The following is a 12,208-nucleotide window of genomic DNA, read 5'->3' on the forward strand; positions in this document are numbered from 1 at the left end:
AGATCAAAATAGTTAAAAAGCCAAATAAATACAAAGTTGAAGAGCATTGAGGACCCAAAATTCAAAAAAGTTGTGCCAAATATCGGTAAGGTAATCTACTCCTGGGGTAAGAAAAGCCTTAGTTTTTCGAAAAATTCAAAGTTTTGTAAATACTGTTCTGATGCGTTGAATAACATTTCTATCCGCCTTCTAATAAAAAAAATTATAAGGCATAGCTGTATGCGATCACAAGTGTTTAATTGAAATGCCATTGTTTAATGTATATCTAATAATATGAAATGATTTTTTTAATGTGAACAATGAGTCTAACGAGTAAAGACATGTGTTATACTGGTAAAAAAATGCAATGCGATTATTGTTTACATAAAAAAAGCACAAACCTAATATGAAAAGTCTTAAACACGATCATATGTCATAAGCAGACATGTCCTTATGTCTGGTCAGTAGCAGACTTGTCGACAGGTCTAGTCATGAGCAGACCTGTCCACATGTCTAGTCAGGACCAGACCTGTCCACATGTCTAGTTTTTGGCACATCTGTCCTCGGGACTGGTCAAAAACAGACTTTCCACAGGTGTAGTCTGGAGCAGACTTGTCAATAGGTCTGCATCAGTCATATAAAAACAGACCGTAGTTCTGGTTTCCTTATAATAAAGCAGTTAACTTACTTGTCTATTTACAAGTTTCTCTATTTCTCAAGTTAACTAAAAAAGCAGTCAAGTCTGCTCCAAGTTAAATTTTGTAAAGGTACAAACATATTTAACATAACTTTATTGATAACAGTAATCACCAGTAAGACATGTAAATAGTTATCAAAGGTACCAAAGAGCATTGAGGATTCTAAATTCCAAAAAGTTGTGCCAAATACGGCTAAGGTAATCTCTGCCTGGGATCGGAAAACCCTTAGTTTGGTTAACAGGAAATTTATAACATTGGTCACGTAATTGATGTTCATGTCAACACCGAAGTGCTGACTACTTGACTGGTGATACCCTCGGAGACGAAACTTCCACCAGCAGAGTCATCGACCCAGTGGTGTAAATAGTTATAAAAGGTACCAGGACTTTAATTTAGTACGCCAGACGCGCGTTTCGTCACATTCTCATCAGTGACGTTAATAACAAAAAAGTTATAAGGCCAAACAAAAAGAAAGTTGAAAAGCATTTTGGATAAAAGAATTCCAAAAAATTGTGCCAAATACGGCTAAGGTAATCTATGCCTGGGATAAGAAAATCCTTAGTTTTTCAAAAAATTCGAAGTTTAGTAAACATGAAGATATTGGGAATAATTTTTATATTTACATAGAATACCATTGGAAACTTAATAATATAGCAGTCAAACTCGATCCAAGGAAAACGCTATAAACTGTTAGGTACAACACAGCAGATTCACAAAACTTGTTCAAAATATTTTTTTCCGATAAGATGTGAAATTCTGAGGGTAGGCAGGGTCTGAAGAACACCCGGAAGGGAAAGTGGTTTCATATTAACACGACCGCCTTCAATCTGTTGATGTCAAATTTCTGTTTGTGTTTTGTCATAGTTCTCTGTAGTCAACTCATTTGGGCTTGTCTCGATCTAGCTGTAATCGGCTAGAGAAACTCAGATAATAAATTTACACTTTGGTAGTGGATAGTTTATTAAATAAAGACAAAGTTACAGTCACAACAAAATGCATCAGGCGTTCGGCAGGCTGCTGGAAAAAAGTGTTTTAACTTTTGATGTCGACAATTATCATGTTTCCAAGAACTATGCTACCGTTGTGCCTAGCAGATGGTGGTACAGTGATTGTGAATATTTAATAAAAGAATGCTGCTGATAGTATGAGCATACGTTATTACAAAACAGCTACTTTATGAATGAATTAATAATATATTATAAGTTGAAGTATTTTGTGGTCAAATATCTAAGGACTAAAACCTTCTGTCGACATAATTTTAAATGCGCTGAAGGTGTTATAAACACTGAACAGACTTGATCCACTGTTTGCTATTTGTACCCAGATCTTGTCTCCAGCTGACAGCTCAACGGTGATACTTTGGGTTGCCATATCATAAGAATTATTAGTGAATAACCAAACCAAAATCTCTCCATTCTTCATTATAGTAGTGTGAGCAGGTACAAGGCCTGACATCATGGAAACAGACATCCAGTAAACACCAGCCAATCCATTTCCAACAGTAAAAATACCCGTGGTGGGACTGTACTCATTTTGTGGATTATAAATGATCTGGTCGTATCTGACTTTACTATCTGCCGACCTTGTTTGGGTTCCTGAAGGTAATGTCACTGTAAATGCAGCTGAAAAATTGATAGTACATTGTGTTAACATTGAACAATATACAAATAAACATAAGCTTCAATCCTTCTTTATAATTAAAAAAAAAAATATTCCATCGTTTTGCGCAGAAATTTCATTCTGCAGTCTACTGTCTTTTGAAATATCTTATCTTCACTATAATCAAATCCTAGTTCCTACATATTTACAATGTCTATTCTGTTCGTACAAATGCTTATTTTGTATTATTTAAATTATAGCTGTAACGCATACTTCAATTTGAATAGAATAAAAAGAAAAAATCAGTGTACAATTTATGTTGTAAGTTTGTCTCGAAAAGAATATATTGCTTTCAAAATGTTTCAAAATTTTTCTAAACGGTGTATATATATCTATACTTGTTACATAGATATGTAAATGTAAGATTTTTTTTTTTTTTTTTTTTTTTATATACATGTAATATATTTCATTTAAAACGAAGAAAGAATTAAAACGAAACGCTTCGTGAAAATGTGAAGTCACGGTGACTTACTTATGTTAACAGAAACTGCATTAAATTTTATAGAATTAAGGATGGAAATGAAGAATGGGCAACGGAAGACTATCAAATATTTGCTCAAACCAAATTTATCAATAGCTAATACTCTAATTTGTATATCTGTACTTTTTTGTTTGATATCATATCAATAAAACATTTATGGGACTGCTTAAGAGCGGCTATTAACCGCCCTAAGACCACAAGGCGACCACGAGTCCGAAACGCTTCCCTTAAGAATCTTTTTTTAAATCATAAAAGTAAGCTAAATTTATTGCCTTTAAAATTAAGGAATTTTGATTGTTTCACCAGATTGGGTGATATTCAAAATATTAAGCAATGGGAACAAATTTTTTCCATCGTATTAACCGATCAGGACCTGGTATTTGATCGTGTAGTGTAATATCAACTTTTATTAAAGGTAAGAATAAAACAGTCTTGTACGGATAAATCAACATGTGCAATACTGATGACGATTTGATAAATTGAAATCGTAATTATTTTGTGAATCTTACCATAATTTGTATGCCACATCAAAACAAACAAGATGGAAGTATATGTTGAACTCATTTTCATTGCAACCGACATTTAGGCAGCGTATCTGCAAAAAAAAATAATAGAAGAATATTAGTTTATGTTCTATAAAAGAAATATTTCACTGTAAGTGAAAAAAATCGAACACGTATATCATCTAATTATAAAAAAACATAAACAAAAATAAGGCAAAGAAAAACTGAAACAAGGGAAAGTTTATGAAAACTTACACAATCCGACTCTCAACTTAATCAAACAACGGATCGAATATAAAAAAGTGTCGAGTATTCAGCCTTGAGAGTTGCAGGTGAACATAAACCTTGAACATGTTGAAGGTGGTTTGCATGGACAATTTTTTCCCCCTTTTTTTCACAATAAAATAATTTTAGCGGATTATCACCAAATACACATTTCGTTATGTATTTTGTTAAATAATATCAATTTATTGAGGTCATGACTTTTACATTTTAAAATAAAAACAAAAAAATATTTCATTTAACAGTTTTGTTTGTCTTATTTGATTTCTCTTGGCATAAGGTATTTTATCTTCATACTGTTTTTTTTATTATTCTGTTACAAGTATAACCATCTTAACGAATAACATATTTTCTATTCTATATTTTACAGAAATTCCACGCAAATTTAAAAGTTAAATAGGAAAGAAGCAAAAGGTGTAGGTTTAATAAAATAAAACCAGGTTCAAGCCATCATTTTCTATTTAAAGATATATGCATGTACCATTTAAATAAGGAATCTGACTGTTGTTATCTATCAGTTTGATGCATATGAGCTTTTGATTATGTCATTTTATAAGGGGGTTTCCGTTTTGATTTTTCCTTGGGGTTCCGTACTTTAGTATTTAACTCTTAAATAGCTATTATCAGCATACACAATATGACTACTTGTTATGTCCGTATAAATCATTTCCGTGAACGAAATTTCGATAATAGAAAGACATATCCGTTTAATTTTTGTTTCAGATTTCCAGGTGTGTTCAATCGAAGATACCAGGACAATATTTTAATACACAGACAAATTATCGTCTGAGTAAATGATGCATCAATGCAGATCGAGTGAAAGCTGTTACACTACATAAGTACTTACGAAGAAAAAGAGCTTTGACATCACTCAGAAAATTCAAAGAGATGAGGCAAGGTTTATCGTAGCCCAGGGGTACAAAGACTATTTGATATGGAATACTGCGTGTTGTTTATCGACAGTAAAGTTACCCTTAATGAGAGTTTCAATGATATTATATTTAAACGTAGAAGCTTTCGCACTTTGCTTGTGGTGAATACAAAAGTGTGAAATATATGTCATTTAGAAAAGCGTTTACTACAAACAACTGAAAAAGTTAAAATATTAAATAAAAAATATCGATTATATTCGGTGATTATCTACTTGTACTGACCTTAGGTATGATGAAATAATTCTATATACTATTCGTGGAACAAAAAGCGCCCTAATATAAAATGTTAAGGAATAACACCATGAGCAAACACTCATGTATGTACAAGTGAAGAAAAAAAAACATTTTTGCTTAATCACTTGTTTCCTTCAATTTCAACTGTGAGTAATTAATGACGATTTTTTTACCAAAAAAAATCACTTACCAATAATGTTTGAAATGCGATGTGAGTCCTGCAAGTCTGACGTTAAATTTTGTCAAATACAGGGATGTGGATATATGAGTTAGGGAACATCAGTTTATATACCCTAAATGATGTTCATGCATATTCATTTTTCATTAAGTTAAAAACAAGATACAGATGCATGCACAGGTAATGCGTTCTTTTTTTATTTAAAAAAAGTTTTAAAAGATTTGTATCTTTTAAATTTCTTTACTTCTGAAATAAGTGAAAAGCATTGCCTTACACCAAAAGATGTAGTCATGGTCCGACGTAAATCTATGAATGGATATTTAGAGAGTCAGATGTTCATATTTATTTTTTATTAAGTTGTCAGCATGATGAAGATAAAAAGGTAATGCATTTTTTCAATTAAAAAAAAATACTTTAAGATTTGTATCTGTCTTATTTCTTAACTTTTGAAATAAGTGAAAACCATTTCTTTACATCAAAAGAAGTATTCATGGTCCTACGTAAATCTATAAATGGTTATCTCGAAGGGTGGATATGAATATTCATTTTTCATTAAGTTGTAAAGATGATGCAGATAAATGCATAGGTAGTCCATTCTTTTTAAAAATGACAATAAAGTACTTTAAGATTTGTATCTGCTAAATATCTTTACTTTTAAAAGAGACGAAAAATATTGCTTAACACAAAAAGATCAATTGATGGCAAAATGGAAATTTAGAAGGGCGAAACATGAAGTATAACATGTATATAAAGCAGATGTTCAAATACAGAAAAAATAATGATTTTGAATGATTTCTCAATTAACACTGTTTAAATGTATTGCAATGTTTTCTAATTCGAATTGCACAGATTGAAAACAAATATCTTAATAAGTGTAAGACTTGGTTCCACTATATCCTCTTTTGAAAAAAGCTTATTAAAAATATCAGCGACCGATTGATTCTTGTTCACACGGTAATTAGAACAACAATACTAAAATCAGTATAATCAGTTGTAACATTGTTGTTTTTCTTGAGGAAGCTCTACAGAGATAGTCCATGCAAATTCAAACAATATTAGAATTGCAAAATTCAATTATCGTTTGCTGATTGATGAAATGTACTTTTGGTTTGCTAAAAAAGAGCAACCGGGGATACTTTAAGTTCATTCCAAACTCGTAAATCGAATAAATCGTCAAAAGACCCGGCTATTATACATTAAAAATTAAGTTTTGCGTATAATTTGAAGTTTGTTTTACTGATGATTTTTAAATAAAAGTGAGAATGGAAATAGGGAATGTGTCAAATTAACAATAACCCGACCATAGAGCAGACAACAGCAGAAGGTCACCAACAGTTCTTTAATGCAGCGAGAAATTCCCGCACCAGTAGGCGTCTTGTAGCCGGACCCTACAAATATTTTATAGTCTTCCGTTGCCTATTCTTCATTTCCATCCTTAATTCTATTAAATTGAATGCAGTTTCTGTTAACATAAGTAAGTCACCGTGACTTCACTGTTTTGAAAAAAAAAAAATAAGAGTTATCTTTAACAACATTTCAAGCCCTCTTTTAACAACATTCTATAGATACAAACAAAACATATGTTTGACTAGGCGTAAACAATGACAATTGTGAATGCATTATGTATCAGCATTACGGTTTAACCATGTATATAAACTTTGACCGGGAAATTGAATACATATTAGTATATTGACATTCTTCTGGCAATATGAACTATCATTTTATATACATATGCACATTCGTCGCTCTACAATTTGTCGAAATCTGTAGCTTGGCATTGCAGAAGGTAACGTTTTACTCTAACATTGTCTAAGGGTTAATGCCGTCTTAACACTAAATGTACTGATAGTCTTAGATGAATGATTTTTATTATTTGAAATAGGCTTTTAACTAGCTGTCAGAAACGTCGAGTACTCTCAGATTTGTACCCAGTGTCCTTTTTTGTATTAAAGTAACGGTAACCGTCCAAGTTCACTCTGTTTTTTTGGTTATATTTGATGATTTGAGCTTTTTTCAACTGATTTCGACAATGTGTTCTGATGTTGTACTGTTACACTATATCAATCAACCCTGTCGCACTCCGAATAGACTGTTCAAAATCAGTAGCCTGTGCTTTGTAGTATATTTTTTTTCGAGAATCAATTTGTTAGTTTTCTCGTTTGACAAACAACATGTTTGAATTATTTAACATTTGTAATTGTGGTGCTTTATATATCTGGCTATGCGACATATGCTTTGCTCATTGTTGAAGGCTATACGATAACATCTAGTTGTTTATTACTGTGTCTCCTAAAGAAAGGTACCGTATGGCTAACACTACTAAATCTTCCTATTGTCGTAAATTTGAAGTTTTTTCCTTGTTCGATTAGCGTGAGTATTAGGTACTGGTGGACTGATGGTCCTCGATAGTATCACAATCCCAATAACCAGTACTTCGGCATTTGAATAAAAGGACGGATTTTGTGTTATTAACATTTGCTGTTACAAAATTGTAAACTTATTAAAATAAGAGAAATGTATAGATTTTTTTTTCTAGCCTATAACATGAAATTAGACATGTACAAATCTATTTCCACAAAATTTCGTGCAATCTCTAATTAAAACTCAAACATTGTCCGGCTCTAGTTATACTTTTTTGTCCATCTTCATTAATAGAACTTCATCCTTTTTAAACAGTCGTCAGATTTTCAAATATCATCACCGAAGGGTTCATTGATTGTCGAAATGCGCAAATTGTACAGATACATAGTTACCATGTTATTTAAAAGCAGAATTTAAATAAGAATGCTACTTCGTTAGCAAAGGTCGGATCATTACAATATTTTTTTCTAACAACCCTTTATGCGAATTTGATTTAATTCCACGAGACTTCTTGAAACTGAATTAGCGTGAACTGAAAAAATGACATTATGGTACAAATGTAGTTATAATTATATTGAAGAGTGTTTGTCTCCACCTCCTCCTACTCCTCACTATTCACCGATCCCTCTTTTCACCAACGGTAGACGTTATCACTGTGTGAATAAAAAGAATAATTAGATCTTTTGATACCCCTGTTCTCAGCTATGATAACGTGTATTGATGTCGACAGTATACGTAGTTGTCGGTGTTACTTCCTTTCAAATTTAAGCTGAAGTATCAGCTTTCATCTGCGACCACTTTTGTTTGTGTCCATTTTCGAAGTAAACCTTTTGAACCATTACAGACCATACGTCTCATGGAATAGATACCCTGAAACAAATCTAATTGTTTTTTTAAGCATCTTTAATTGTGCTTTAGTTTAAAGATAAAACAAACAGTCACCTACGCATACTATACTTTCGCATGCTATAATAAGTGCTTCATTGATTTTAAAATTAAAGCAAACACAATCTTTTGAAGTTAATGTTCATGATATTTCAGTATATATCCTTTTGATTTTTACAAATTGATTTGAAAAAGTACTTTGAATAATTTTTTCATCGCAAACTTATCACGGTCATGTTTTCTATTTTGATATGTTGACAAATAAGTAAATTTGTAATATTTTGTATTCGTTAAATCGGTTTTGACATAAATAATTGAGTGATTAAAGTTTTGTCAAACATCTTGATTTGTTTATGGTATGATTACTAGCTAAGAACGTTAACCTAGTGAACTAATTAATAATGAAAAAAACAAGGTATGCATTTTGTGTGGTTTACAAGTGCATTTCTTATTGGATTTGTTTTATTAAACGGTTTTGGCGACATTTTGTTCGAGGTTATGGTAGATTTTGTGATATTGTTTGTAACATCTCACCCCTTATTTTAATGATTGTGTCCAAGACCTAATTGATTTGTTCACTGAATATTCAGTTGTTTTTGTAAATGTTTATTTCTCTGTTAGTATGCTACACTATTGTTTCAGGTAAAGCTGAAGGTTCTTACCTATTAAACATAAGAACCCACTGCATTTTTTTGCACCCTTGTGATCCAATAAGCATTATCTCACATTTTAGCTGATAATTATGTGATAATTGATAACCGCCAATAAGATAGCAAATGATATAAAGCAAATATTTACTTCCTGTATTCATTTACCCTAAAAATGTTTCAATACTCTGATCGAATTTTCTTAAATGATTTTATCCAAATGCTAGTCTGTAGTCGATGTATTGTAATTATTCTAGGTGTAAAAGTTCAAGAGCCTCTGGCCTTTGTAAGTCTTGAAAATTTTGATTTTAGTTTCTTGTGTACAATTTGGAAATTAGTACGGCGTTCATTATCACTGAACTTGTATATGCAATTTCTATCAAAGACTACTCACCTAATTCACTACCAAGTGCCATATTTGTTCTCTTTGACAATTAAAAAATGCAAAGTTACAAAAAATAATCTGCGGAAAACGCTGTGTTGGATTAAAGCCTTCAAGTGAAGACATTCCTTTAGTACCTGTGTACGTTAACAGTTCCCATTGAAACTAGCCTGGGCTTGCACTATTCATAAAGTTCAAGGGTTGACAGTTGAAGAATGTGTTGTTGATTTAAATAAATTTTTCACTTATGGTCAAGCATTTGTTGCCCTTAGCAGAGTTACCTCGAAATCAGGTCTTCATATTAAAAGCATAGAAACTGAAAAACTTGACAAGAAAATTTTCTGTGATCCTCATATTTTAAAGGGTGTTTCAGAAATGACAAGATTTTTACCTGAAGTTGAGAATGAAAGAGAGGAACAGAAAGATATTGTCCAGATAATGAATCACAATATTCAAGGTTTGCAGACTCATGCAGAAGATCTTAAACAAAATCCAGACTTTCTGGGTGTCGATTACATTTGTCTTACTGAAACCTGGGCTAATCAAGAATTTGCTTGCTTTGAAATGATTGGATATGATGGTTTTCATTTGTCACGATCTCAAGCTTTTGAAAATGACGACTCTTACTATTCATCTTTAAAGGATATGCAGCATGGTGGTGTGTGTGTATTTTATAAACGTTCATCAGAAACTGAACTATGCAACTTGGCCTCAATCTTAGAATGTATAGTTTTAAAGATAACAACTGAAAATATTTTAGTTGCTACGATCTACAGAACTCAGAAGTATAATGTTGGAAATTTTGTGGAGAATTTGGAGACATTAATCTGTAAATTGCAAGAATTATCAAAAAAAATTGTAATTATTGTCGAATTTAATCAAGATATTTTAAAAGAATGTAATACAGTATTAAACTTCATGCAATCAAAAGGTTTCAACCAGATTGTCAATAGTCCAACAACAGAGGGTGGTACACTAATTGATCATGTGTATGTCAGAGGATGTCCTGATATATCTGTTACAATGGTTCCCACATATTACAGCTACCATGAGGCACTTATAATAGTACTTTTAAAAAAGTTGAAGACTCATCACAGATTTGTATATGAAGATGTTCAAGAAAAACAGTTTGTTTTAATTTCGATTTTAGATATTAAAAAAAGGAATTTAAATTTTGATTTCAAACACAGAAAAAATATAAAAATAATGCCTCCTAAATTCAAATCCTTCGTCCCCGTTGTAAGAGGCGGATATCAGCACTTACTCATGATTTAGTGCTGCTAACAAACAGGGCCCTGGCAGTCTCGATGAACAGTGTTTGGTCTTGCTGAATATGCATAAAATATTTGGAACAGCATGTTTAGCAAACAACAATCAGTCAAGGTGTTTCTATTTATTTATTTGATGTTTTTTTTCATAATGTTGTGTTCTAGTCTCACCTTTACAATCAATGACTCAAATTTGAGGATTCAAAATTTGTGGAAACGTTGAAAAATTATCTTAAGCATCAGCATATCATTTTGTTTTAAATGGAAAAAAAGTGTTAATGAATATCATTTTTTGTTTTCAGAATAAAACCGAGACGGTTTTTTTCTTAGCAGTGAGAAGAGAGATTTAAATCTCAATTGTTTTAGCTTTTGTGCAATGTTTTATATATAAAACTGCAAATGCCATGAGGTGAAATAGTTGATAATGATAAGTCAGCAAAGAATAAACATTTGAATCTGATGTTTTTAGAGAATTGTTAGTTGTGACAGATTTTTTTTAATTTAAGTTGAAAAGGTACGAAGACATTAACTGGGAGTTATTGCCACTGGTATATCTAGTATTACCTGTATGTTAATATAACTCATTAACAATCTTTAGTAGAGACTTAGTCTTTTGCTTTGAGGCCCTTTTTTCATCATCTTGAAAATGTGGTCAACGTTTAAGTTTGATTTGACGTTCCTTATTTTGACCTTTGCTTTAACTTTAAATTTCTGCATGATAAAACTATGGAACTTTGTGTTGTAAGCCATTTGATCTTGAAAAACTACTGGAAACAAATTTGGTAAACAAAGTGGCTACTTTTTCTATTTATTATATGCAAAAGTATATATTTTGAAATTCAGAATACACATAGCTATCAGTTAGCACTGAAAATTACATTTCTAAATGAGGTTTGCTATTTTTAACATTCATATAATATCTTATTCGGTGTAAAGACCTTCAATTGTTCTCTGAACAATTGGTTTTTAATTATTATTTATAACTGTAAATGTCCTTTGTGAGTCTTGGTTCACTCCTTGGTTTTGATTGTTATTGTTTATACATTTTGAATATTCTAAGAGTATTTCAGAACCTCTCAATTATAAAATCATCGAATTCAGTAGATTACAGATATTCAATTACAAATAAATGATACTAGGATATGCCGTTTATTACATTTTGTTGTAATGTTCAAGTATACGTTATTTGCAGTTCAACAATTTGGGAAAATCTGGTTAATTTAATTATTAAAATTTGAAAAGAAAAGGTTAATAGGGTTTATTCATCTCATGATAAAATAGTTATCGAAGGTATCAGGATTATGACTTAGTACGCCAGAACCGCGTTTCGTCTACATAAGACTCATCAGTGACGCTCACAACAAAATATTCATAAAGCAAAACAAGTACAAAGTTTAAGAGCATTGAGGATCCAAAATTCCAAATACTTGTGCCAAATACAGCTAAAGTAATCTATGTCTGGGTTAAGAATCCTTAGTTTTCGAAAAAAATCATGTCAACACAGAAGTCACACACACGTGTAAGTTTTTAATTAATGTCTAAAGCATACGGCACAACAAGACAGTTTCAAAACATTGTTATGTTAAAAGTATGAGGGTATGCAGAATCGAAGGAACCGGCAAGTGATGGCGATTGCATATGTGTATGCTCGTTTCCGATCTGTTGTTGTCTATTTCCTGTATGTATTTCAATATTGGTCTCTTGCTTGTACATCAATTG

The 12,208-nt window shown here is 31.6% G+C and overlaps 1 protein-coding gene across 1 annotated transcript; it reads right to left on the reverse strand.

The window, feature by feature from the left end:
- Nucleotides 1-1,904: 1,904 nt before the first annotated feature.
- LOC134683525 (collagen alpha-1(X) chain-like) lies at nt 1,905-9,255 on the reverse strand. Its single transcript, XM_063542835.1, has 2 exons — nt 9,234-9,255; nt 1,905-2,299 (listed from the first exon to the last, which is right to left on the reverse strand). The coding sequence occupies exons 1-2, from the start codon at nt 9,253-9,255 to the stop codon at nt 1,905-1,907; spliced, it is 417 nt and encodes a 138-aa protein (XP_063398905.1).
- Between the last annotated feature and the right edge of the window lie 2,953 nt (nt 9,256-12,208).

This window comes from Mytilus trossulus, chromosome 9 (genome assembly GCF_036588685.1).
Source record: "Mytilus trossulus isolate FHL-02 chromosome 9, PNRI_Mtr1.1.1.hap1, whole genome shotgun sequence".
Lineage (NCBI taxonomy): Eukaryota > Metazoa > Mollusca > Bivalvia > Mytilida > Mytilidae > Mytilus > Mytilus trossulus.